The following is a 22861-nucleotide window of genomic DNA, read 5'->3' as shown; positions in this document are numbered from 1 at the left end:
CCTGTATTTAGGCATTCATCTCTCAATGAAGTGAAGAGAGTTACCTGTCCAAGAGTTCCCCCCCCCTATAATGTTAGATATGGCCCATGAGAGGGGGGGAGGGGGAATATGATAGGTGTACCTTATACTTTGTTGTTGTTAAATTCCCCTTAGTAAATGCTATCTGGAGGTTGCCCCATAATGTTTGTGTATAATCTGCTTGCCATGTTTCTGTGAAAAAATAGTAATGTTTATTTTTTTTTCCTCAACAGTTTCCTTCAACGCCACAGGAATGGCAGACTGTGGCCTCCCACTTTGCCCAGCGGTGGGACTTTCCTAACTGTGGAGGGGCAATTGATGGGAAACACGTCCACATCGTCCCACCACCCAACTCGGGGTCGTACTATTATAATTACAAGGGGTTTAATGGTATAGTGATGTTGGCGGTGGTGTCGGCTAATTACGAGTTCTTGTATGTGGACGTGGGGAAGAATGGCCGGATGTCCGATGGTGGAGTGATCGCCCAGACGGAGTTCTACAGGCGTCTCCAGAATGGCAGCTTGGACTTGCCACCTCCAGAGGACAATGTTGAAGGTCTCCCATTTGTGTTTGTTGCTGATGAAGCATTTGCGCTGGGGGACCACCTGATGCGGCCATTCCCGATGAGGACCCTCACCCCGGAACAGAGGGTTTTTAATTACCGGCTGGCCAGAGCCCGAAGAGTGGTGGAGAACACATTTGGAATCCTGGCCAGCCAGTTCCGATTATTTCTGACACCCATCCATATGGCGGAGTATAAACTGAACCATATAATACTTGCCTGCTGTGTTCTCCATAATTTTTTAAGAAAACATTCAGCCAACTATGCTGGCTCAGTTGGGCCTGAGGCCGGAATCCCTAATCCATCAACACTGACGGCGCTTGAAAGTGGCCGTCCTGGCTTGCCCTCCCTGAATGCCCGTGATATCCGGTTACGCTACCTGGAGTTCTTTGTGGGTAGGGGGGCTATCAATATGCCAGACAATCTGTGAAACCTTTTTCAAATAAAAAACAACCAAAAGAAATTCTTTGTGGACATTTACTGCTTGTGTTTGTTTTAGCTGACCCTGACAGAAATGTGTTGAGTGCAGAAAATGTCGTGATTGGGTAACCTTATAAAAAACAGTGTTGGCTGGTACTTCCTAAATGCAAAAACACATTTCACTACAAGTGCACTTGCAACTGCACTGAACCTGCACTTGTAGTGCAAAGAGGATTTGCCCTTAGGAAATAACCCCCATTTTTGCATAAAACAGCAATTACATCACCCCAAAAGTGTTGTAGTGTTGAGACAATAATCCACACATTCTTGAGTAAGGCACTTTTTTATACCTGCACAATCACATGTGCATTTCCCAAAGGTTTTTAAAACAAACCAACATGTTTGTTGTATAACAATGTTTGCAGTAGCATTATCAAAAATCGAAATATCCATTTCAGATAAAACAGGCCTGTGTAAAACCAACAAGAAAGCCAAAAAACTTGAACTTACAAAGTTCACATATGGTAAAACCTGAAGGCTATATCAGACATGAGTATTTATGAACTGTGTTTGATATAGCGTTCAGATGGGGGGAAATCACCCCTGGAAAAGCCAAATTTGGAAGATGCACACCAATTTACGAATGTCAACATGTGCTATCTGCCATCAGGGGGGATCAAGGGACGTGTTTTGGGGGAGCAAGCCCTTCCTCAACGCTACTTTATAATTGAGGAAGGGGTTGCACCCCCAAAACGCGTCCATTGATCTCCCGTGATGGCAGATAGCACATGTTGGCACACTGTGTGCATCCTCCAAATTTGGCTTTTCTAAACATTGAAAAAATTTTGGTACGATAAAACAGGTGATTTTGTGGGGTTTAAATTCGCCCCAAAACATCAATGATGTTATTTTTTTTAATAACATCACTGATTTGTTGCTGGATGTTTTGCAATTGGAGATTACACCCCATGATCTCCCCGATCAGTATCTGGGCACTTTCAGATGTAAAGCGTTCTGGATCACGATCACCTAAAAAGAGATAAAGAACAAAAAAAAAGGTCTCAAAAATCTGCCACCATCCATCTCTTTTACCTGAGCCTGTGGTCGCAGACACTCACCTGTTGTGGTGCCAATCTCCACCACGTCTTCTTCTTCCTCCTGCTCTTCTTCTTGTGTTGGTATTTCCCCTTCTTCCAGAGGGGGGGGGTCTCTGGTCTCCTGGGATGAGGGGTGTCCGAGTCTTTTCTCCCCTATGTAAAACAAAAATGTTATACTTAGCACACAGATATTTGATGGCAGAACTAGAAATAGGAAACATTGCTCGGAAGTGGGGTACAATTGTCTATTTTAGCAGAGTTCCAAGATGTATATTTTTTATTGCCCTTTGTCAAGCTGCAATACTTTACCTGTTTGGTACAAGCTTCACAGATGTAGCCCCCCCTATAGTATACACTGGAGCACCTGTGTGCCCCCCCTAATAAAAATGGTGTTCTTGTGTCCCACACTAGTGCTCCAGTGTCCAGATGTGAAAACAGCTGCTCAGTGTCCTCTCCTTACACACAATCTAGTTTGCATTTCATGCTAGTAACAAACACATCTACACAAACAAATATTTGGCATCCAAGTAGGCCCCCAAAAATGTGTGAAAATGCATATGGCCTAAACAATGGTGTTCTAGAGGCCGAAAGAAAAATGTTTGATACGAACGAATAATGTGCCCATGAACATTAAAGTTGACCTTTTGAAACGTTACAACTAATAAAAGCATATGGAGCAGAACGAACGTAATAAAGACAGAAAGAATAGGAACACAGCACAACTACTTATTTTTTTGCAGCACTCTCCGGATCTTTCGGTACTGCTCTGGCTCTCTCAACTTCAGGTCCGACCACCGCTTCCTGAGCTGATCTTTAGACCTTCGTACCCCGAAATTCCGCTCTAGACTCCTGACCACTTTCGCCATGATCTTGGCCTTTCGGATGTTCGGGTTGGGGTAAGGCCCATATTTTCCGTCATAGTCGGACTTCCTCATGATGTCGACCATCTCCAACATCTCCCCAAACGACATATTTGTGGCCTTAAAACATCTCCTTCTGGATCGGGACGTGCCTGGATCCGCCCTTTCCTCCTCCTCCTCCTCGTTGCTACAATTAGCCCGCACCTGCTGTATGTCCGCCATCATGCTCTTCCCCCACTGCGCCGAACTAAAAGGGGCGGGGAATACACTAGAAAGAACGTCAGGGGCGGGCGGAGTTACACGCATGCGCAGTGTATATAAAGCGTAACACGCGTGCGTATTACGTTTGATCTGTGAGCGGAGGAAGGAGCATTGGACGCGCCGATCGTAAGAACGAAGGTAAGAGACAAACTTGTGCCTATACTGCTTCTAGATTGAGGCCTATATTGTAACAAGATTAGGAGAGTTTAGTGTGACATTAGGCTTTGTCTTGTGTTGTGTCTTGCAGTGAACATGGATATGGTACTCAAAGATAAGGACTTCATTTCAGTATTCATAGAGATGCTAAGGGAGCTGCTCTATCTGTGGGAGATTAAACACCCCCATTACAAGAACCAAGCAAAGAGGAAGGCAGCACTGGAGCAATTGTGTGAAATTGTGAAGCAGGTGATCCCCACGGCAGACATCACTTATTTAAAGATTTTCATTGGTGGCCTGAGGAGCACATATCTGAGGGAGCGCAATTAAGTCCTAGATTCACAGAGATCCGGAGCAGCAGGTGACATCTATGTCCCCAGGATGTTGTACTACGACAGGCTGCACTTTCTGGCAGGCCAGACTGAACCCAGGCCATCCCTCTACAGTCTTCCTTCCACGCTTCCTTCCCCCCCGGCTGAGGCTTCTGACGCCCAACCTGGGCCTTCCAGGCCGCATGTGGAGGAGCCCAGATTGAGCCAGGTATAGCATTCCTCTAAATATTTCTGCTTGTCCAATCAATGATGTTAACTAGATGTTAGTTGGGAGTACTAATTAAGGATTGTGATTGATGATGCAAAACATTACAACTATGTCCCTTTTTCATACACAGGGAAGTCTCAGCCAGGAGGTGGCCGGGCCGAGCCGGCTGGCTGATATCAAGTTCCCTCCACCCCCCCTGAAAACAGAAAGTGGCAGTAGGACGAGTGCACTAGAGGAGGCGGCTATCAGATTCTTTTGGAGGGCTACAGAGGTCCTGGGAGCACCACACACCAGGCAGGAGAACATTGCTGCATTCATAGCCTATAAAATGCAGAGGATGGAGGAGGGCCAAAAAGGCATGTGTGAGGCACTCATATCGGAGGCTCTGGCGAAAGGTATGAGGGGCCAAATTACACCTAACACACAGCTTTGGGATGGTCCTCCTCCTCCTCCTGCAGGTCCTACTCCTCCTCCAGGTCCTACTCCTCCTCCTGCCACATCTCCAACTGCACAGCCACAGCCGGGAATGAAGCGTGAAAGGAAGACCAGACAGTGAGGATCCTGGATCCAGTCTGTTGGGCAAAAAAATGCAGCCTCTTGTGGTACCACAGCCTGCGAACACACATGTCATCTGCTGCTATCCAAGTCTCTGTGAATCCCGGACCAGACTGCTCTCCCTTACATATGGACTCCTCAGGCCACCAATTTTGATGTTGAAGAATTGATGTCTGCCGTGGGGGTCCCAGGCTTCGCTAATTTCTCTTGTTGATCCAGTGTTGCCTTCCTCTTTGTTTGGTTCTGATCCCTTAATAAAGGATTTTTGTTTTGAATTATACTCTCCTATGTGTTTTACTTCAAAAATGACAGTTGGTTTGTGAGGATTCAGGTACATTTCAAATATACAATGTGAAATGAACAAGGGACACCAACAACAATCTCCTTGAGATTAAATAATAAAAGATATCAATGGTGTTGGGGTAACTTGACACACAAAACACACCCAAAAATATTCTGGAGTAAAAATAAAAATAACATTGAACAAAGATCAGCCTTGGAAAAAATACAAACATTAAATAAAAAAAAGGCTTAAAATCCAAAATAAAAAAAAATTAAAAAATATAAAACTGTCAGATGTGACAACTAATAACAATATATTCAGGGAATCCCACTAAAAAAACACAAATAAAAGTTTGTGAGAAGTGTGTGTGAATATGAGCAGCAAAACGACTTAATTCTTGTCACATTATAAAGAAGAAGAGAGTGCACTGTATTAAACCATTTTTAACATTGCAGCGTGACGAAAGTGCTGTATCCATTGCGAACGCTAAGTTTACCAGAACGAGCTGTCCCGTGTTGGAATTTCTTCTGAGCATGCGTGGCACTTTGTGCGTCGGAACAGGCCACACACGGTCGGAATTGACGCGATCGGATTTTGTTGTCGGAAAATTTTATCTCCTGCTGTCCAACTTTGTGTGTCGGAAAATCCGATGGAAAATGTCCGATGGCGCCCACACACGGTCGGAATTTCCGACAACACGCTCCGATCGGACATTGTCCATCGGAAAATCCGACCGTGTGTACGGGGCATAAGGCTTAGGACTGTCATGGAAATGTAGACCGCACCTATCCCTCCTTTAATACCAAATTTACCTTCTAATGAAAAAAGACACTCAACAACGTAACTTGGTGTATAACCCCTTCCCGCCGACCGAACGCACATATGCGTCCTCGGCTTTCCGGGGTTATACCGGGATGATGCCCGCAGCTGCAGGCATCATCCCGGTACCGTTGTTTTCAGCGGGCGATCGGCTACCCGAATATAACAACCGATGCGGCTAAAAGCCGCTCGGCTGTTATACCGGAGGAGCGGGAGGGGACATCCCCCCCCTCCCGCCGCCTCCCGCCGCTGTTACCGGGCCTCCCGTGCGATCGGGAGGCCCGGTGTCCATTCGGGAATCTCCGGCGGCTGGGGGCGGGCTGGAACGAAGCTGTGAGCGGCTTCGTTCCAGCCTTCTAATTGTAAACGCGGAAGCGACGTCATGACGTCACTTCCCGTTTACTCGGCTGCCAATGGCGCCGAATTTAAAAAAGTACACAGTATTCAGAATCGCCGTTTTCGGCGATCTGAATACTTTGAAGTGTAAAGGAGGGATGGGGGGTCTTTTAGACCCCCCATCCCTCCATAAAGAGTACCTGTCACCACATATTACTGTCACAAGGGATGTTTACATTGCTTGTGACAGCAATAAAAGTAAAAAAAAAAAAAAATTTTTTAAACACAATTTATAAAAGTACAAAAATAAATAAAATAAATAAAAAAAAAAAAAAAAAATTTTTTAAAGCGCCCCCGTCCCCGCGAGCTCGCGCAGCGAAGAAAACGCATACGGAAGTCGCGCCCGCATATGTAAACGGTGTTCAAACCACACATGTGAGGTATCGCCGCGATCGTCAGAGCGAGAGCAATAATTCTAGCCCTAGACCTCCTCTGTAGCTCAAACCTGGTAACCGTAAAAAAATTTTAAAGCGTCGCCTATGGAAATTCATAGGTACCGTAGTTCGTCGCCATTCCACGAGTGCGTGCAATTATAAAGGGTGACATGTTTGGTATCTATTTACTCGGCGTAACATCATCTTTCACATTATACAAAAAAATTGGGGTAACTTTACTGTTTGGATTTTTTAAAATTCATGAAAGTGTCACTTTTCCAAAAATTTGCGTTTAAAACACCGCTGCACAAATACCGTGTGATAAAAAATATTGCAACAATCGCCATTTTATTCTTTAGACTCTCTTCTAAAAAAATATATATAATGTTTGGGGGTTCTAAGTAATTTTCTAGCAAAAAATACGGATTTTAACTTGTAAACACCAAATTTCAAAAATAGGCTTAGTCATGAAAGGGATAATTGGCCACACTTTAATTGGTGTAAACTGTAATAGTTCTTTTTTTTAACAAGGGGAATTTTTACTTAATTTATTGGCCAGATTTGCCCACATGGGATGCATAGGGTTTCCATTCCGGTGCAGGCAGTCCCATTTAAGTCAATTGGTACACAATTTTACATCTGTGCGGGTGCAGGTTCCCAAACGCACACTGTCTGTGCTCAGGGACCCGCACCCATACGGCTGTCATATTGGGACATAAACATTTGTGCATCCCTGTGCGGGTAATCATGGCCCTCGCACAGGGATATGCTTAAGTAAATTACAGAATGGTATGGTAAAGGTTGCCATATTGTATTGAGCACTGCAGATTGAGAAAGAAAGGTATTTTTTATTTATATTAAATTACACAATGATATATGCTACTACTATTTTTTTTAATTTGCTATATTCTTTTTAGCAAATTAAAGTAAATTAAATTATGCCTATTTTTCCTTTCAAATATATTGTATTCCTATGGACAATTACCGTAAGTTTTGTTTCAGCCATTCTGACTCACTCTTTGGATCTGCCACCTGTTTCTGTTTGTCTGTATACAGCCTGCTGTCCTGTTGGCCTCCCATTATTTTCCTGCTGCAGGACAGTTACAAAACTAACAGGAACTCTTAAGCAAACATACTTCTAAATAATTTTAGGTTCTTTACAACAAAAGATATTGTTACGTTAACTTTCTGCTTTCATTAAAAAGGAGAAAAATTTGAGCAGTCACCCTACAACTTCTAATTTAACTTTTATTTAATGAATGCAGTACCTAAAAATCACAATCGCTACATCATTACAACAATGTGGAGAACAAAGCCACAGAAACTATATTTTATTTCAAAAGCCTACCCCAATAGATATGAAACAAATAAAAACACCACACAAATAAACTAATCTAACAAGAGTCTACTACAGTGTAAAGTCACACACATTCACTGCCTAAAGTCAACTTGTGCTCAGACTATACACACACATTATTTTATTGTTTTGTAATAGATTTACAAATTATGTGTAACGACAACCAAAAAAAATGTACAGAAAAAGGATTGCACGGATAATCACTCAGCGCTCCATCATATTACCTATGCCATATGTTAACCTCCCTGGCGGTATGATTATTTCGTATTTTAGGTGCTGAAAGCAGTACAATTATTTTGCATGGAAACTTGGCGTTTTATATTGTAGGCCTGTAATTCTTAACAATAACACACTTATGCCGCGTACACACGGTCGGACTTTTCAGCTACAAAAGTCCGACAGCCTGTCCGACGGACTTTCGACGGACTTGCGGCGGACTTTCTAACGAACAGACTTGCCTACACACGATCACACAAAAGTCCGTCGAATTCTTACGTGATGACGTACACCGGACTAAAATAAGGAAGTTGATAGCCAGTAGCCAATAGCTGCCCTAGCGTGGGTTTTTGTCCGTCAGACTAGCATACAGACGAGCTGATTTTTCGACCGGACTCGAGTCCGTCGGAAAGATTTGAAGCATGTTTCAAATCTAAAGTCCGTCGGATTTGAGGCTGAAAAAGTCAGTTGAAAGTCCGGAGAAGCCCACACACGATCGGATTACCAGCCAGCTTTAGTCCGTCAGCGTCCGTTGGACTTTTGTAGACGAAAAGTCCGACCGTGTGTACGCGGCATTAGATCTGTCCACCAAGAGTCTAGTAGATATCCCGGGTGTGATGAAGTTTGAAACACAAAAACATAAATTATAATATAATAAATATAAATAATTAAAAAAATATATATATATATAATAATAATAATAAAATAAATTTCCCCACGATTCACTATCGCTCAATTCTGCAAGTGTTCTAATTTACTATCGCTGTTCTCTATCTGGTCTAAAACCACTTTTGACATAAAAGGGACACTTTTCGGTTGCTATGGACAACCGCAAGTTTCCAGGCAGAAAGAACAGTATTATATCATATAAAACTGCATGCAGGGCATTGGACAAAGCACTGGGGACAGAAGGGAAGTGAAATGATTTCATACAGTACTGGAGATCCCCCAGATGAAGGCACGTATACCCTGTGCCGAAGACGCGTAGGGGAGGGGCAGGACGGAGCTTTCTACACACAGACAGGCAGAGGATTGAACACCGCACCGCACGCCACAGGATTCATCTGTATTGCATGTTTTGGATAGGATGGTGCACTGACGCACCCAAGCATTGTGAGTACCCTCCTGGAGGGATTGTTTTTAGGGCTTTTCAAATAAATTCCTGGCGGTATTATGCTATGAGTCTCCTTTCTTTCATATATGTCACCATTTGAGGGAGATACAGATCATCACCAGCATACCCTGTGTGAGCCCTGGAGTGGCTCTAATGCGTGTTTTGCTACTGTGTCACACGCTCTAAGGTGAGCGCATTATCCATTGGGGGGTCACTGGAGAGCACTGCAGCATGCCTTAATGTGCACATCTCATAAGAAGAGCATGAGGAATATTTAGCACTTTTTCAAAAAAAACAGCATGAGGATTGCCTGCTATTTGTTTGGACACTATTGTGCACTTTGATTTATATACTCTTATGAATGGCTTGGACTGAGATATATTCATTTGTATGAATTGGTTTCGGACACTTTATTTATCAAGTAGCACTTATATATTTTTTTGTTTTTTTAATCATTTAAAGGATTTTTTTTTTTTTTTTCTCACATTTTTTTGCATGGTGCATGTTACCATTTTTCATATATTCAATTGTGGATTATAGTCACTTTCTTCACAGGTGTGTGACACTGTTTATAATTTCTAATAATTTTTAATATTGTATAGATTTATTATATTCTTTGTTCACGTATTTATAGCCTTTAGCGCATACACATATATTTATTTATTTATTTTTGGCATATACACGGTATGGAACGTGGTTAGTGTGTGCAGCTGAATTAGGTTCATTTATTCACACTGAAGGCATTAACCCATTTGTGGCTCACAAGATTTTAGCACTATTTTTAGTATATATCATATAAAACTGCATGCAGGGCATTGGACAAAGCACTGGGGACAGAAGGGAAGTTAAATGATTTCATACAGTACTGTAATCTACTATATGTGTTATGATTTTTACTTTTTTTTTTAATTTGCCACCAGGCTCCGCCCCCGTGCGTCGCAACGCTTGCAGGGAACGGAGCCTGGCACAGAGAGGCTTTGGAGGAGACAGAGCCCGCAGACACAGTCGGGGACATCGCAGGATCCTGGGGACAAGGTAAGTAATGCCGCACCAGGATCCTGCAATGTAATCCCGAGTGTGGCTCGGGTTACCGCTAATGGTGCTGAATTTTAACCCCGAGCCACACTCGGGAAAACCGTCAGGGAGGCTACTATAGAAGTTCAAAATTGCAATCTCTGAAGCACAATAATAAATTAAAAGAAGATCCTGCAGCTCTTTATTAACAGATCTTAAGACCAATCCAGTAAATCATGTTAAAAGATAAAAAGAGTAAAGGCGCAAGATCAGTAATCATTTGTTAAAAAAATAGTATCAGTCACATGGTAATTGCCTGTGAGTTGGAGAAAGAGGGTGTTGCCCTGGAAATGTGTCACCCCCCACCCACTCCTTTCACCTTGCAACATTACGCTGTCAGTGAGATGCAGTCGTAGGTGCTGCCTGCTTACATCCTTTAATGTGGGTCTGGCGTCAATAGTACTGAAGCTTACCGAACATTACTGTACATCAGTGTTTTCCACATGGGGCCCCTGGTTTTGTTACATATTCTCTCTGCACCCTAAGCTGGACATAGGTAATTACAATGTGAGAGATACAATTTGTTCAATAAATGATTTACATGTTTAAAGATCCTGTACCCTTGCTGTTTTCATTGTAACAAATTAGATATACAATAGAAAAGGAGAAACGTCAAAATATTGAACATTAATATACATAATGAAACAGTACAGTTGGGTAACCTTGACCAAATATGTATTTGTTAACCTCTTCCCGCCCGTGCTATAGTCGAAAGATGGCTACAGCGCAGGCCTAAATTTCCAGGAGGGCATCCATGTAAGTCCTCCCGTGCATGAGCTGCCCGGGCGCCCCCTGCGTGACACGCACGGCTCGCTCTGTGATCAGCAAGTCAATGAGACTCAGCTGATCTCAGAGTAAGGGACCGATCCCGGCACCTCACCAAGTGATCAGCTGTCAGCCAAATGACAGCTGATTACGTGATGTAAACAGAGCCGGTAACCTGTTTAACCTCCCGCTAATAGCATGAGGAGAAAAATAAAGCCGATTATCGTCTGGAGTAAACGGGAAAAACATATTTATAGCTGCCCATCAGTGCCTCATCATCAGTGCCACCTATCGGTGCCTATCAGTGCCCATCAATACCACCTATCAGAGCAACCTCATCAGTGCCGCCCATCAGTGCCCATCAGCGCAGCCCATCAGTGGTCATCAATGAAGGAGAAAAATTACCTGTTTGCAAAATTTTATAACAAACTATGAAAACTGCTTTTTTTTTCAAATTATTCTGGCTTTTTTTGTTTGTTTAGCAAAAAATAAAAACCCCAATGGTGATTAAATACTACCAAAGGAAATCTCTATTTGTGGGAAAAAATGATAAAAATGTTATATGGGTACAGTGTAGCATGACTGCGCAAATATCATTCAATGAGTGACAGCTTTGAAAGCTGAAAATTGGCCTGGGCAGAGGAGGGAGTCGGGGCAGAAGTGTCCAGTAAGCTAGTGGTTAACTAATGTGAACAGAAACCTTAAGAAGAAATAAAATGTAAAAATCGACAGAATATTATAGCAAGCTTTTGTTAAATGTACATGTAAGCTTATAAGACCCCTTTCACACTGGGGCGTTTTTCAGGCGCTTTAGCGCTAAAAATAGCACCTGCAAAGCTCCTGAAAAATGCCTCACCCGCAGTCCCAGTGTAAAAGCCTGAGTGTTTTCACACTGGGGCAGTGTGCTTGCAAGACGTTAGAAAAAGTCCGGCAAGCAGCATCTTTGGGGCGGTGTGCAAGCAGTGTATTCACTGCTCCTCCACTGCCCCTGCCCATTGGAATGCATGGGCAGCGGCGCTACACGGGCGCTTTTAACCCTTTTTAATCCCTTCTAGGGGGTTAAAAGTGCCCCGCTCCCGCCCGAATGGTGGCGCCAAAGTGCCGCTATAATAGCGGTAAAGTGCCGCTAAAACAAGCATTGCTTTACCGCTACTGCCCCAGTGTGAAAGGGCTTTAAGAGAAAAGGACACAAGAACCACATTCATTTTCAGGCCATGGTCATATCAAAGTTTCTTTATATTTTGGAATAATTCCTCCTTTTTAATGTGAGCATATAAATGTTTTTCCAAATTAATGAAAGTAAAATGTTTTGTTCCATTCTCTGATTGATTTGCCTATAATTATCATTGGATTTATATATATATATATATATATATATATATATATATATATATATATATATATATATAAAAGTTTCAGAAGGTAAATATTTATTGACTGTAATATTGGAAAAAAATTCTCTCTATCATTGGGTCTTTTCATAGTTATAAAGATTTCCACAAAATCTTACATTTGGAGCATGCTACCACATATGGGTATGAATTGAGTTGAATTTTAATATTTGAGTGGGTGGTAAATGCTATCATTAAAGAGTGACTTTAACTTGTGTTCCCAAAAATAAAAGTCAGCAGTTACAAGTACTGTAGCTGCTGAGTTTAATAAAAACACATAATTACCATCCTATGAAGTCTAGCACTGTCTTCCTCACAACAAAAATCTTCACAGCTTTTTTTCTCCCATCTTGGACTCGGGAATGGGTTGTGACTTCCTTACCACCCAGCCCCTACTACTAGATGGTATTGGCCACCTGGGGAGAATGTCCTGAAGTGTCCTGGGATGTGTGATGTGTATCTCAAGAGGCTGGGGGGGGGGGGGGGGAGTCACGGAATGATGCAATAGGAGCGAGTGCCTGCAGAAAAAGGTACTTGCAAATGCGTAACAGGGTAGGGGGAGGATTAGAATGATGGTAAGTGTAAATAGTGACTGAAAGTCTGCCTTAGAAAACAGAAAAAACAACAACAATAACCCAGCGCCAGTGAATAAACACCTAAAGAGCTCAATCAAGACATGAGGTGTGTAACATATGTTGTACAGTTACCACACCATGTAATATAACATGTTATGTACAATTAACATGACTTGAAATCGAGGGGGGTGGGGAGTGGAAGGAAAACCAGTGCAGCTGGACCAACCGTAACTGATAGATACAGATCAGAACAAAAGGAGAGGAGAGGAGCGCCCAGATCAAAGAATCAAGGGGACTCACAGACTCCCCGCTGGCTGTGGGGTCTGGTACCAAGAGGGACGACTCACCGGCTCCAGAGGGCTGAGTGGATGGTGTGGCGCGAAGGGAGCCAATGCTCCGCCATGAGGAGAGAAGCCTCGCCGAGGCTCCGTGGCGGTGGATGATGACGTGAGCACAGCTGGGAAAGGAGGGCGCGGCTTCTCCCAGGAGAGCCGCTGGAGTGTCAGCTGGTGGACGTTGAACTGCTGACTCTTCGGTCTGTGTCTCCTCGAGGATGAAAAGCCTCAATAGTGGATGGTGTCACTTCAGGGGATCCAGTGGTAAACCTGGGAGGCCGACCAGGAGAAAAATAATAATTGAGCCAGCAGTGCTGGTGGAAATCACATCTGCCTCATCGGTCTGTGTTCCTTCAAGATGAAAATGCCTCAATGATAGATGGTGTCACACAGGGGGACCGGTGGTAAAACGAAAATATCAAACCAGAAGGGGAATGGTGGAACTAGCGATGCTGAGGGAAGACACCGCTGTTGGCCGATGTGGAGCTCACAGAAGTGGATGGATGGATGGATGATCACCGTGACATGGTTATGGATAGGACCACTGTTATAAGGTTGCCTTGACGATGCGTTTTGCGCATGATCGCTTTGTCATAGTCAGGGAAAGAGGCAACTCGCAAAGTTTAAATACACACATGTAAATTGGGGGGAGGAAGCGATGGGAGGGACAAAAAAAAAGAAAAAAGGCAATTAACCCATTGTGAGGAGAAGGGGGAGGATTATGTCTCTAGTGTTAACCCCCTGTTGCTCAAAAGACCCACAATGGAATATCACAATAAAACACACATTAATCGTACAGATCATTAAGAACACATAGTTAAAATTAAAATGAAACAATTCAAGACAGAACATTTATATTGTAAAAAGTTTTTAAAAAACTCTTTTCCATCTCTTTTCAAAAACTTATTTTATTATTATAAAGATCACCCAGCATGAGCCAAACTCTACACAAAACTACATGTCTCCAGTTCCTCATTGAACCCCTTGGGGCAAGCGAGTCAAACATATAAATCCAGAAAACCTCATGCTTGCATAATCTCTCATTATTGGTTAATGTACCCTTGGGGATAGTTTCGATCACAAAGACCTCTAAATGTCTAATGTCCTTGTTGTAGAAACGTAAAAGGTGTCGAGGAACACTGTGTTCATCACTCCCTTTGGAAATAAGTCTACGGTGGTCACCCACCATTCTTACACTGAAATATACCCTTTCTGTCGTGAAAATATGATCTAATGTCAAGAGGGGATTTGGATGATTTGTTTACTATTTTACTAGGTGCTAATAAATTTTTAACGGTACGGGCTTTACGAAACGTCACTTGTGGAACCTCAGGTAATACCGGAGCTAGACGTTGGTCCAATCGTAGAATACCAAAATGTTTTTTGACAATTCTAGATATGGACTTAAACCTGTCATTAAAAGTAGAAATAAATCTAACTGTGTGGTTGGTTCCTGATTCTTCTTTTAAGATCTTAACCTTGGGAGGGGGGTTCATGTGGGACAAGAAGGCATCACTGATGAGGTCGTAACCCTTCTCTTGGAATTTCTTTTTCATCACGGCCCGAAAAGTGGAGATTTCAATTCCCTGCAATCACAATTTTTGGTTCAAGCCACAGAATTTTGCCTTAAATATAACTATTTTACTTTTTGTGATCAATTTTATTTGCAGGGGAACTGCCATGGGAGCCAATTTTACTCCGGTTTATGCCAATCTCACTATGGGCTATTGGGAGGAGCACAGCATGCCTTCTTGTCTAGCATGCCTCTCCGTTCCCACTATCTTTTCCCATTGACTTTAGTTGGGGTATGCATCTGGATGGATCTCCCGTGTTGGTTTTCTGTTGCTTAAGGACCAACTGTCTTTTATATATGTTTTTATTTTAAGTGCACATCAATATGTTTTCAATTTAAGTGCAATATAGTACTGTGTTACTGTGAGTCTAATTTTAACACTTGTTTTAAAACTTGTTTTTACAATCTACAATTTATAAATCACTATTGGATTCATTAAACTATTCAGTTTTTATTCTGGACTGTTGCAGTTTGATTTTGTGAAATCCAGAGCGCTGGACATTTTTTGTTTTTTTGAAAGTCTGCCTTAAGTAATTACATGCTTAAGGACAAGCAGAAAAGGCACTCTATAACAAGGCATCATTCACCTCTGTAGCTATAACAATTGTGGAGAAACTCGCTTTCAAAATTCACAACAGAGGCACTAAAATCACAACTCCTTTCTCTTTAAAGTGGTTGTAAACCCTGTTACACCACTTTTGCCTACATGTAAGCCTATAACAAGGCTTACCTGTAGGTACCTTGAATATTTCCTAAACTTGTACAGTATTCCATATATGCGCTGCTGCTGACATCATCGGCGCATGCGCACTGAAGAAACGGGCTGCTGTGCCATTTCTTCAGGAGTCATGCCATGACCGGTGGCTCCCGCGCGCATGCGTGGGAGTGACGTCATTGCAGCTTCGGCCAATCCCAGCACCGGACCGGCGAACCCGGAAGTAACTCCAGTGGAAGATGTCTGTGCTGTACTCAGAGGGCCGACGCCGATCCAGGGCATCGTTCTAAGGTAAGTATTTCAGAATGAGCTAGTATGCGGTGCATTGTGACTTTTTCTTGCAGGGTTTTTTTGGGGTTTTTTTTAGATTTATAACCTCTAAGTCCCTATTCATAACTGAATCATTTAAAGCATGATTTAATGCATCACCGGAAGAGCTTCAATGATTGACATTAGTACTTTCATTACATTACATGGTGCTTGTTCACACCTGAATGCAATGTCCCCTGACGCTTGTTGCTCATTTAGGTATATGAGCTTCTTTTGGGGCAGTCGCATATTTTGGCCTCAATAACCATCAATAAGAACACCTGAAAAATGCATGGGAAATGCTTGTAATGACAGCAAAAGTAAACTGACAGGAGTTTTAACCCAAACTTACTCTATCCAAATTAAAAAATAAATTTTCCTTTACACACACTTCTATCACCTAATTCCTATGAAAAACACCTAAAAGTCTTATATTTTGAGGTGAACCAAAAAAGATCCAAGCAAATCATGTGATTTCAGTTACACTGTGACATCTTGATAACAGTTTGAGTCTAGTTGATACAACACAATACATTGTTGCCTAATAGTTTTGACACTGAGGGATATTTACTAAAACTGGAGCGTGCAAAATCTGGTGCATCTCTGCATAGAAACCAATGAGCTGCCAGTTTTTAATGCCAAAGCTTGATTGAACAAGTTGAAAATAGAAACTGATAGGCTACCATGCAAAGCTGCACCAGTTTTAGTAAATCTACCCCAGTGTACCTAGTTACTTTTAATATAGTTAGTAAAATGTAAATTTCATCAACTGTTTTGCAACAGGCTGTCAAGTCCACTACAGGGCCTGGGGAACAACTTAGGAATTCCTTGTGGCATACAGGAGACTCATCAAACCAAGTCAGACTACTATGGAAAGATCCCCGAAATGTGGGCTGGAAAGATAAGACATCATACCGCTGGTTCTTGCAACATAGACCTTCAGTAGGATATATTCGGTATGTACAAAGCAGAGTTAGAAAAGCATATGTTTACCTATAGAATACATTTACAACACACAGAACAGTATATTGATTAATATGTATTTTGCACAGTCTCACTGTTTTTGCATTGCTTTTGTGCCACATAATATTTTAAAATAGATAGCAGGCAAATCACTTGCTGACAATCCCACGGAGGAGCATGGGGATCAGTAGACAAAAAAAAGACTCCTGCACTTGATTATGGTACTCAGAGGTGTAAGGCACTTAATTCCTTGTTCAAATCTACCAACACTTTGCTGCCCTCTCAAGACTGGGGTAGTCTGGACAAAGTTCAACCATTAATAGACAGGGGGAGCCACAGCCTAGTGCATTATCCTTTAGAATACTTTATTAATACAAATAGAACATGTATAATATGCTCACAAACCAATGTGTATACAAGCTCACCAGAATAGAGAAGGTACTGAAAGCCAGGGTTGTTGCATATCATCTCAACATATCAAAGTCCACAAGTCCAGAATGCTAATGTGGTTCAAGGGACTTGCCCTCTTCATCAGAGTCACCATCAGGCTCTGATGAACAGGTTGGAACCAGGGGTACATTGTTGGCACATCGATAAGTGGAAATATAGTGTTAACTGAGGTATGGCCTTTCTATGCATGTGTATACCCACCTTATTGTTGGGATCCATGTAGGTCTCTTGATTGACCTAAATTGCCCTCCCCCTCCTTCTATCTCTGCACTTGTGAGCAAGATGGCACAATATGTAGATGAACCACTGGGATAGTCTTACCTTTACCCTGATGGGAATTGATGACCCAGGTCTAAAATGTAACTCCTTGAGCGGACTCCATGAGATTTGAAACATATATGTTTTGCGGCTTGCCTACTAGTCTGTCCTGGGTCCAGGCCTGGGGTGATTTCTCCCCCCTTCTTGTGAGGCTCTTGTGTCCGCCCCAAGACCTTTTCCCATCCATCTCCTACACATCAGCAACACCCACCCAAACGGTACTGAGAAAGCGAGAAATCTTTGTGCTTTAGTGTTTAACCACTTAAGGACCAGCCTCGTTTTGGAATTTAGGTGTTTACATGTTTAAAACAGGTTTTTTTGCTAGAAAATTACTTAGAACCCCCAAACATTATATATTGTTTTTTTTCTAACACCCTAGAGAATAAAATGGCAGTCATTGCAATACTTTTTTTCACACCGTATTTGCGCAGCAGTCTTACAAGTATGCTTTTTTTGGAAAAAATTCACTTTTTTGAATAAAAAAATAAGACAACAGAAAAGTTAGCCCATTTTTTTTTATATTGTGAAAGATAATGTTACGCCAAGTAAATTGATACCCAACATGTCACGCTTTAAAATCCGCCCGCTCGTGGAATGGCGTCAAACTTTTACCCTCAAAAATCTCCATAGGCGACTTTTAAAAAATTCTACAGGTTGCATGTTTTGCGTTACAGAGGAGGTCTAGGGCTAGAATTATTGCTCTCGCTCTAACGGTTGCGGCGATACCTCACATGTGTGGTTTGACCACCGTTTTCATACGCGGGCGCTACTCATGTATGCGTTCACTTCTGCGCGCGAGCTCGTCGGGACGGAGGGGGGGTTAAAAAATTTGATTTTTATTTTTATTATTTATTTTACATGATTTTATTTATTTTTACACTGTTTAAAAAAAAAAAATGTGTCACTTTTATTCCTATTACAAGGAATGTAAACATCCCTTGTAATAGAAAAAAGCATGACAGGACCTCTTAAAAGTGAGATCTGGGGTCAAAAAGACCTCAGATCTCATAATTACACTAAAATGCAATAAAAAAAAAAAGTAATTTAAAAAAATGACATTGAAAAAAATGTGCCTTTAAGACGTATGGGCGAGACGTTTTGACGTTCTCGGCTCTTGATTGGATAGATTGAAAGCAGCGCAGCCATTGGCTCCTGCTGCTGTCAACAAATCCAATGATGCGGCGCCAGGGGCAGGGGCGAGTCATACATTTGGCGGCTATGGACGCCGTATGCTGGACTCGGGAGCGCGCCCGCAAGGTAACCCCCTCAGGAGAACATTTCCACTAAGCTCCTGATTCACTCCCTGGTTATCTCTCGCCTTGACTACTGCAACTCACTCCTCATTGGCTTACCTTTAAACAGACTATCCCCCCTTCAGTCCATCATGAATTCTGCTGCCAGACTCATCCACCTTACAAACCGCTCAGTGTCTGCTACCCCTCTCTGCCAATCCCTCCATTGGCTACCACTCGCCCAACGAATTAAATTCAAAATACTAACAATAAGTTACAAAGCCATCCACAACTCTGCCCCCAGCTACATCACTAACCTAGTCTCAAAATACCAACCTAATCGCCATCTCCGTTCCTCCCAAGACCTCCTGCTCTCTAGCTCCCTCATCACCTCCTCCCATATCCGCCTCCGGGACTTTTCCCGAGCCTCGCCCATCCTCTGGAATTCCCTACCCCAATCTGTCAGACTGTCTCCAACTTTATCCACTTTTAGGCGATCCCTGAAAACTTTCCTCTTCAGAGAAGCCTATCCTGCCTCCATCTAACAACTGCACTATTTTCTCCATTAGCTCATCCCCCACAGCTATTACCCTTTTGTATCACTTGACCCTCCCTCCTAGATTGTAAGCTCTAACGAGCAGGGCCCTCTGATTCCTCCTGTATTGAATTGTATTGTACTTGTACTGTCTGCCCTAATGTTGTAAAGCGCTGCGTAAACTGTCGGCGCTATATAAATCCTGTATAATAATAATAATAATGGGGTTATCTGATGTGGGGAGGGGCCGTGAGAGCCGCCGGGGGACCCCAGAAGATGAGGTTCGGGGCCACTCTGTGCAAAACAAGCTGCACAGTGGAGGCAAGTATGATACATTTGTTATTTAAAAAAACAAAAAAACGAACCCTTACAATCATTTTAAAGCGGTTATAACCCTAAAAAATAACTACTGTTCTTTTAAAGCATGTTACACAGCATAGTACTTCTGCGGTGTAATTTGTCTCTTTCTATGCTGTAAAATACCTTGGTTGATACAAGCTATACTACACACTGTGCCTGTTTTTTTTTTTTTTAATCATGCCTTATACCTTATTTCACAGCGCCGATGTGCAGTCACGTGACCTCCCAGCTGACGCCAGAGGGCAATCTCAGCCTCTCCCACCATAGTCATCAGATCACGGAAGGAGAGTGGTGGGATGTCACGTGACCGCACAGCTGCGCTGTCTAATAAGGTACTTGGTTGCATAATTTAAAAAAAAAAAAACACAGACACGGTGTAGTATAGCTTGTTATAACAGAAGGGCTGCCAGTAATTGTCATCACTGACTTTACGACCACTTTACAACCACTGTAATTAAATTCATCGGATTTACAGTGCATCCGGAAAGTATTCACATCGCTTCACTTTTTTCACATTTTGTTATGTTAAAGCCTTATTCCAAAATGGAATACATTCATTATTTTCCTCAAAATCCTATAAACAATACCCCATAATGACAACGTGAAAGAAGTTTGTTTGAAATCCTTGCAAATTTATTAAAAATAAGAAACGAAAAAATCACATGTACATAAGTATTCACAGCCTTTGTCATGACACTCAAAATTGAGCTCAGGTGCATCCAGTTTCCATTGATCATCCTTGAGATGTTTCTACAACTTGATTGGAGTCCACCCTTGGTAAGTTCAGTTGATTGGACATGATTTGGAAAGTCACACAGCGGTCTATATAAGGTCCTACAGTTAACAGTGCATGTCAGAACACAAACCAAACCATGAAGTCCATGGAATTGTTTGTAGACCCCCAAGACAGGATTGTACCAAGGCACAGATCTGGGGAAGGGTACAGAAAAATTTCTGCAGGATTAAAGGTCCCAATGAGCACAGAGACCTCCATCATCCATAAATGGAAAAAGTTTGGAATCATCAGGACACTTCTGGAGCGGCCGTCCAGCCAAACTGAGTGATTGGGGGGAGAAGGGCCTTAGTCAGGGAGGTGACCAAGAATCCGATGGTAACTCTGACAGAGTTTTAGTGTTTTTCTGTGGAGAGAGGAGAACCTTCCAGAAGAACAACCATCTCTGCAGCACTCCACCAATCAGGCCTGTGTGGTAGAGTGGCCAGATGGAAGCCACTCCTCAGTAAAAGGCACTGTCAGACTTCCATGTACCTGACCGATGAGCCCGATATAGCAGGGGAAGGTCTCCCTTACGTATCTGGTTCCTGGCCCCTGGTAGTATGGACAAGAGGCACAGGAGCACAGAATGGTATGAGGGCCTGGAAGGTCAGCAGCAGGAGGATCCCGGTGAAGGTGGCTTGGAGATCACCAGACAGCTGAAGCACAGGCAGCAGGTGCAGAGCAGGAGTGGAGCAGGCAGGTCGGGTCACAGGCAGGGTCGGCAACAGGCGGGCAGCGTGGTACCGAGGAGCAGGCAGATTCATAGTCAAGACAGGCCAGGGTCAGATGCAGGCAGAAGACAAAGGGATAATCCAAAGGGCAAGCCGGGTAATCAGGAGATCAGACGTTCAGACATGTAAGCAGGTGCAAGGATACAGGGAGCTGCAGATCGGACAGCACCAAGCCAAATGTGCTGACAGCCTAAATAGGTAGATTGGCACCAAGCGCTGTGCGCACGCACATGCCGACACGCACAGACACATGCACATGCACGCGCCCGCATGACAGGGCACACGCGTGCCCCAGCGCACACCGACGCACACCAGCACAGCGTCTGCTCTGGGAAACTCTCTGACAGTGCCCCCCCTCAAGGGCAGCCTCCGGATGTCCAACTGAGCCAATCTGGTGGCCTGGGCACTCCTAAAAGCCCTCAAGAGCTCTTCGGCATGTAGATTGCTTTCCAGCTCCCAGGAATTATCTTCCGGTCCATACCCCCTCCACTTGATTAGATATTGCATCTGATTGTGCCTTTTCCTGCAATCCAGAATAGCCTCTACTTCAAACTCTTCCTCGTTGTTAATAATTATGGGCTCCGGTGGATCAGTATTTCGGCCAGTAAAGGTGTTGGGGATAACAAGCTTCAACAGAGATATATGAAAGACCAGATGGATCTTCAGAGTACCGGGTAAGTTGAGTTCGTAAGTTACGTAATTGACTTTCTTTTTAACTGAGAACGGACCCATAAACTTAGGGCCCAACTTCCTTGAAGGGCAAGCCATTCTTAGATTGGTTGTGGACAACCAAACCTGATTGCCAGGTTCCAGGATAAGCTCTCCCCACTTCTTCTTGTCAAACATCTTCTTATTATACTCTTGGGTCTTAGCCATGGTTTCCTGCAAGAGTTTGTTGTTGGTAAGGAAGAAGTCCATGGTTTCAGAGACCGCAGGGATAGCACACTCGGGTAAAGAACTGGGCAGGAAAGACAGGTGGAAGCCGTAATTGGCAAAGAATGGTGTTTGCTTAATGGCAGAATGTAAAGAGTTATTGTAGGAAAACTCAGCAATAGGTAGAAGAGAGACCCAGTCGTCCTGTGAGAATGTATAGAAGCAGCGGAGATACTGCTCCAAAGTCTGATTCGTTCTCTCCGTGTGCCCATTAGTCTGGGGATGGTAAGCTGAAGAGAATGTCAACTCGATTTGCAGAGAATCACAGAGAGCCTTCCAAAACCTGGAGGTGAACTCAACACCACGATCAGATACGATACTTGATGGGACTCCCTGCAGCCTCACAATTTCCCTGATGAAAACCTTTGCTGTTTCCATAGCTGAGGGCGTGCCTTTCATAGGCAGAAAATGAGCCATTTTGTATAATCTGTCTACAACGACGAAGATGGTGGAAAAGCCTTCTGCCTGGGGAAGCTCCATGATGAAATCCATCGAAATCATCTTCCAAGGTCTTTCTAGCACGGGTAACGGTCTTAGTAATCCCCAGGCTCTTGTCCGGCTATTCTTGCTCCGTGCACAGGTAGTACAGGATTCCATGTAGCTTTTACAGTCACTTACCAACTGAGGCCACCAGAATGTGCGTTGTATCAGCTCTGCCGTTTTTAGCACACCGAAATGTCCGGCCATCTTATGGTCATGGCAGAGCTCTAACACTGCCACCCTCAGATCTTCAGGAACCACAATTTTGCCCTTGTGCCAGAATAAGCCATCTTGGGCCCTCACATCATCTCCGGAAAGC

At 43.2% G+C, this 22861-nt stretch overlaps 1 protein-coding gene across 1 annotated transcript in view; it reads left to right on the top strand.

Annotated features, from left to right (window-relative positions):
• The window catches only part of COMP (cartilage oligomeric matrix protein), a 227582-nt gene that overhangs the window by 197770 nt on the left and 6951 nt on the right, over positions 1 to 22861 (top strand). Inside the window, exon 17 of the mRNA XM_073596126.1 lies at positions 16549 to 16721. Within this exon, the coding sequence (XP_073452227.1) occupies positions 16549 to 16721 (173 nt within the window). The remainder of the gene's footprint in view (positions 1 to 16548; positions 16722 to 22861) is intronic.

Source organism: Aquarana catesbeiana, linkage group LG01 (genome assembly GCF_042186555.1).
Source record: "Aquarana catesbeiana isolate 2022-GZ linkage group LG01, ASM4218655v1, whole genome shotgun sequence".
Taxonomy (NCBI): domain Eukaryota; kingdom Metazoa; phylum Chordata; class Amphibia; order Anura; family Ranidae; genus Aquarana; species Aquarana catesbeiana.
This window is presented reverse-complemented; position numbering and strand designations above follow the sequence as displayed.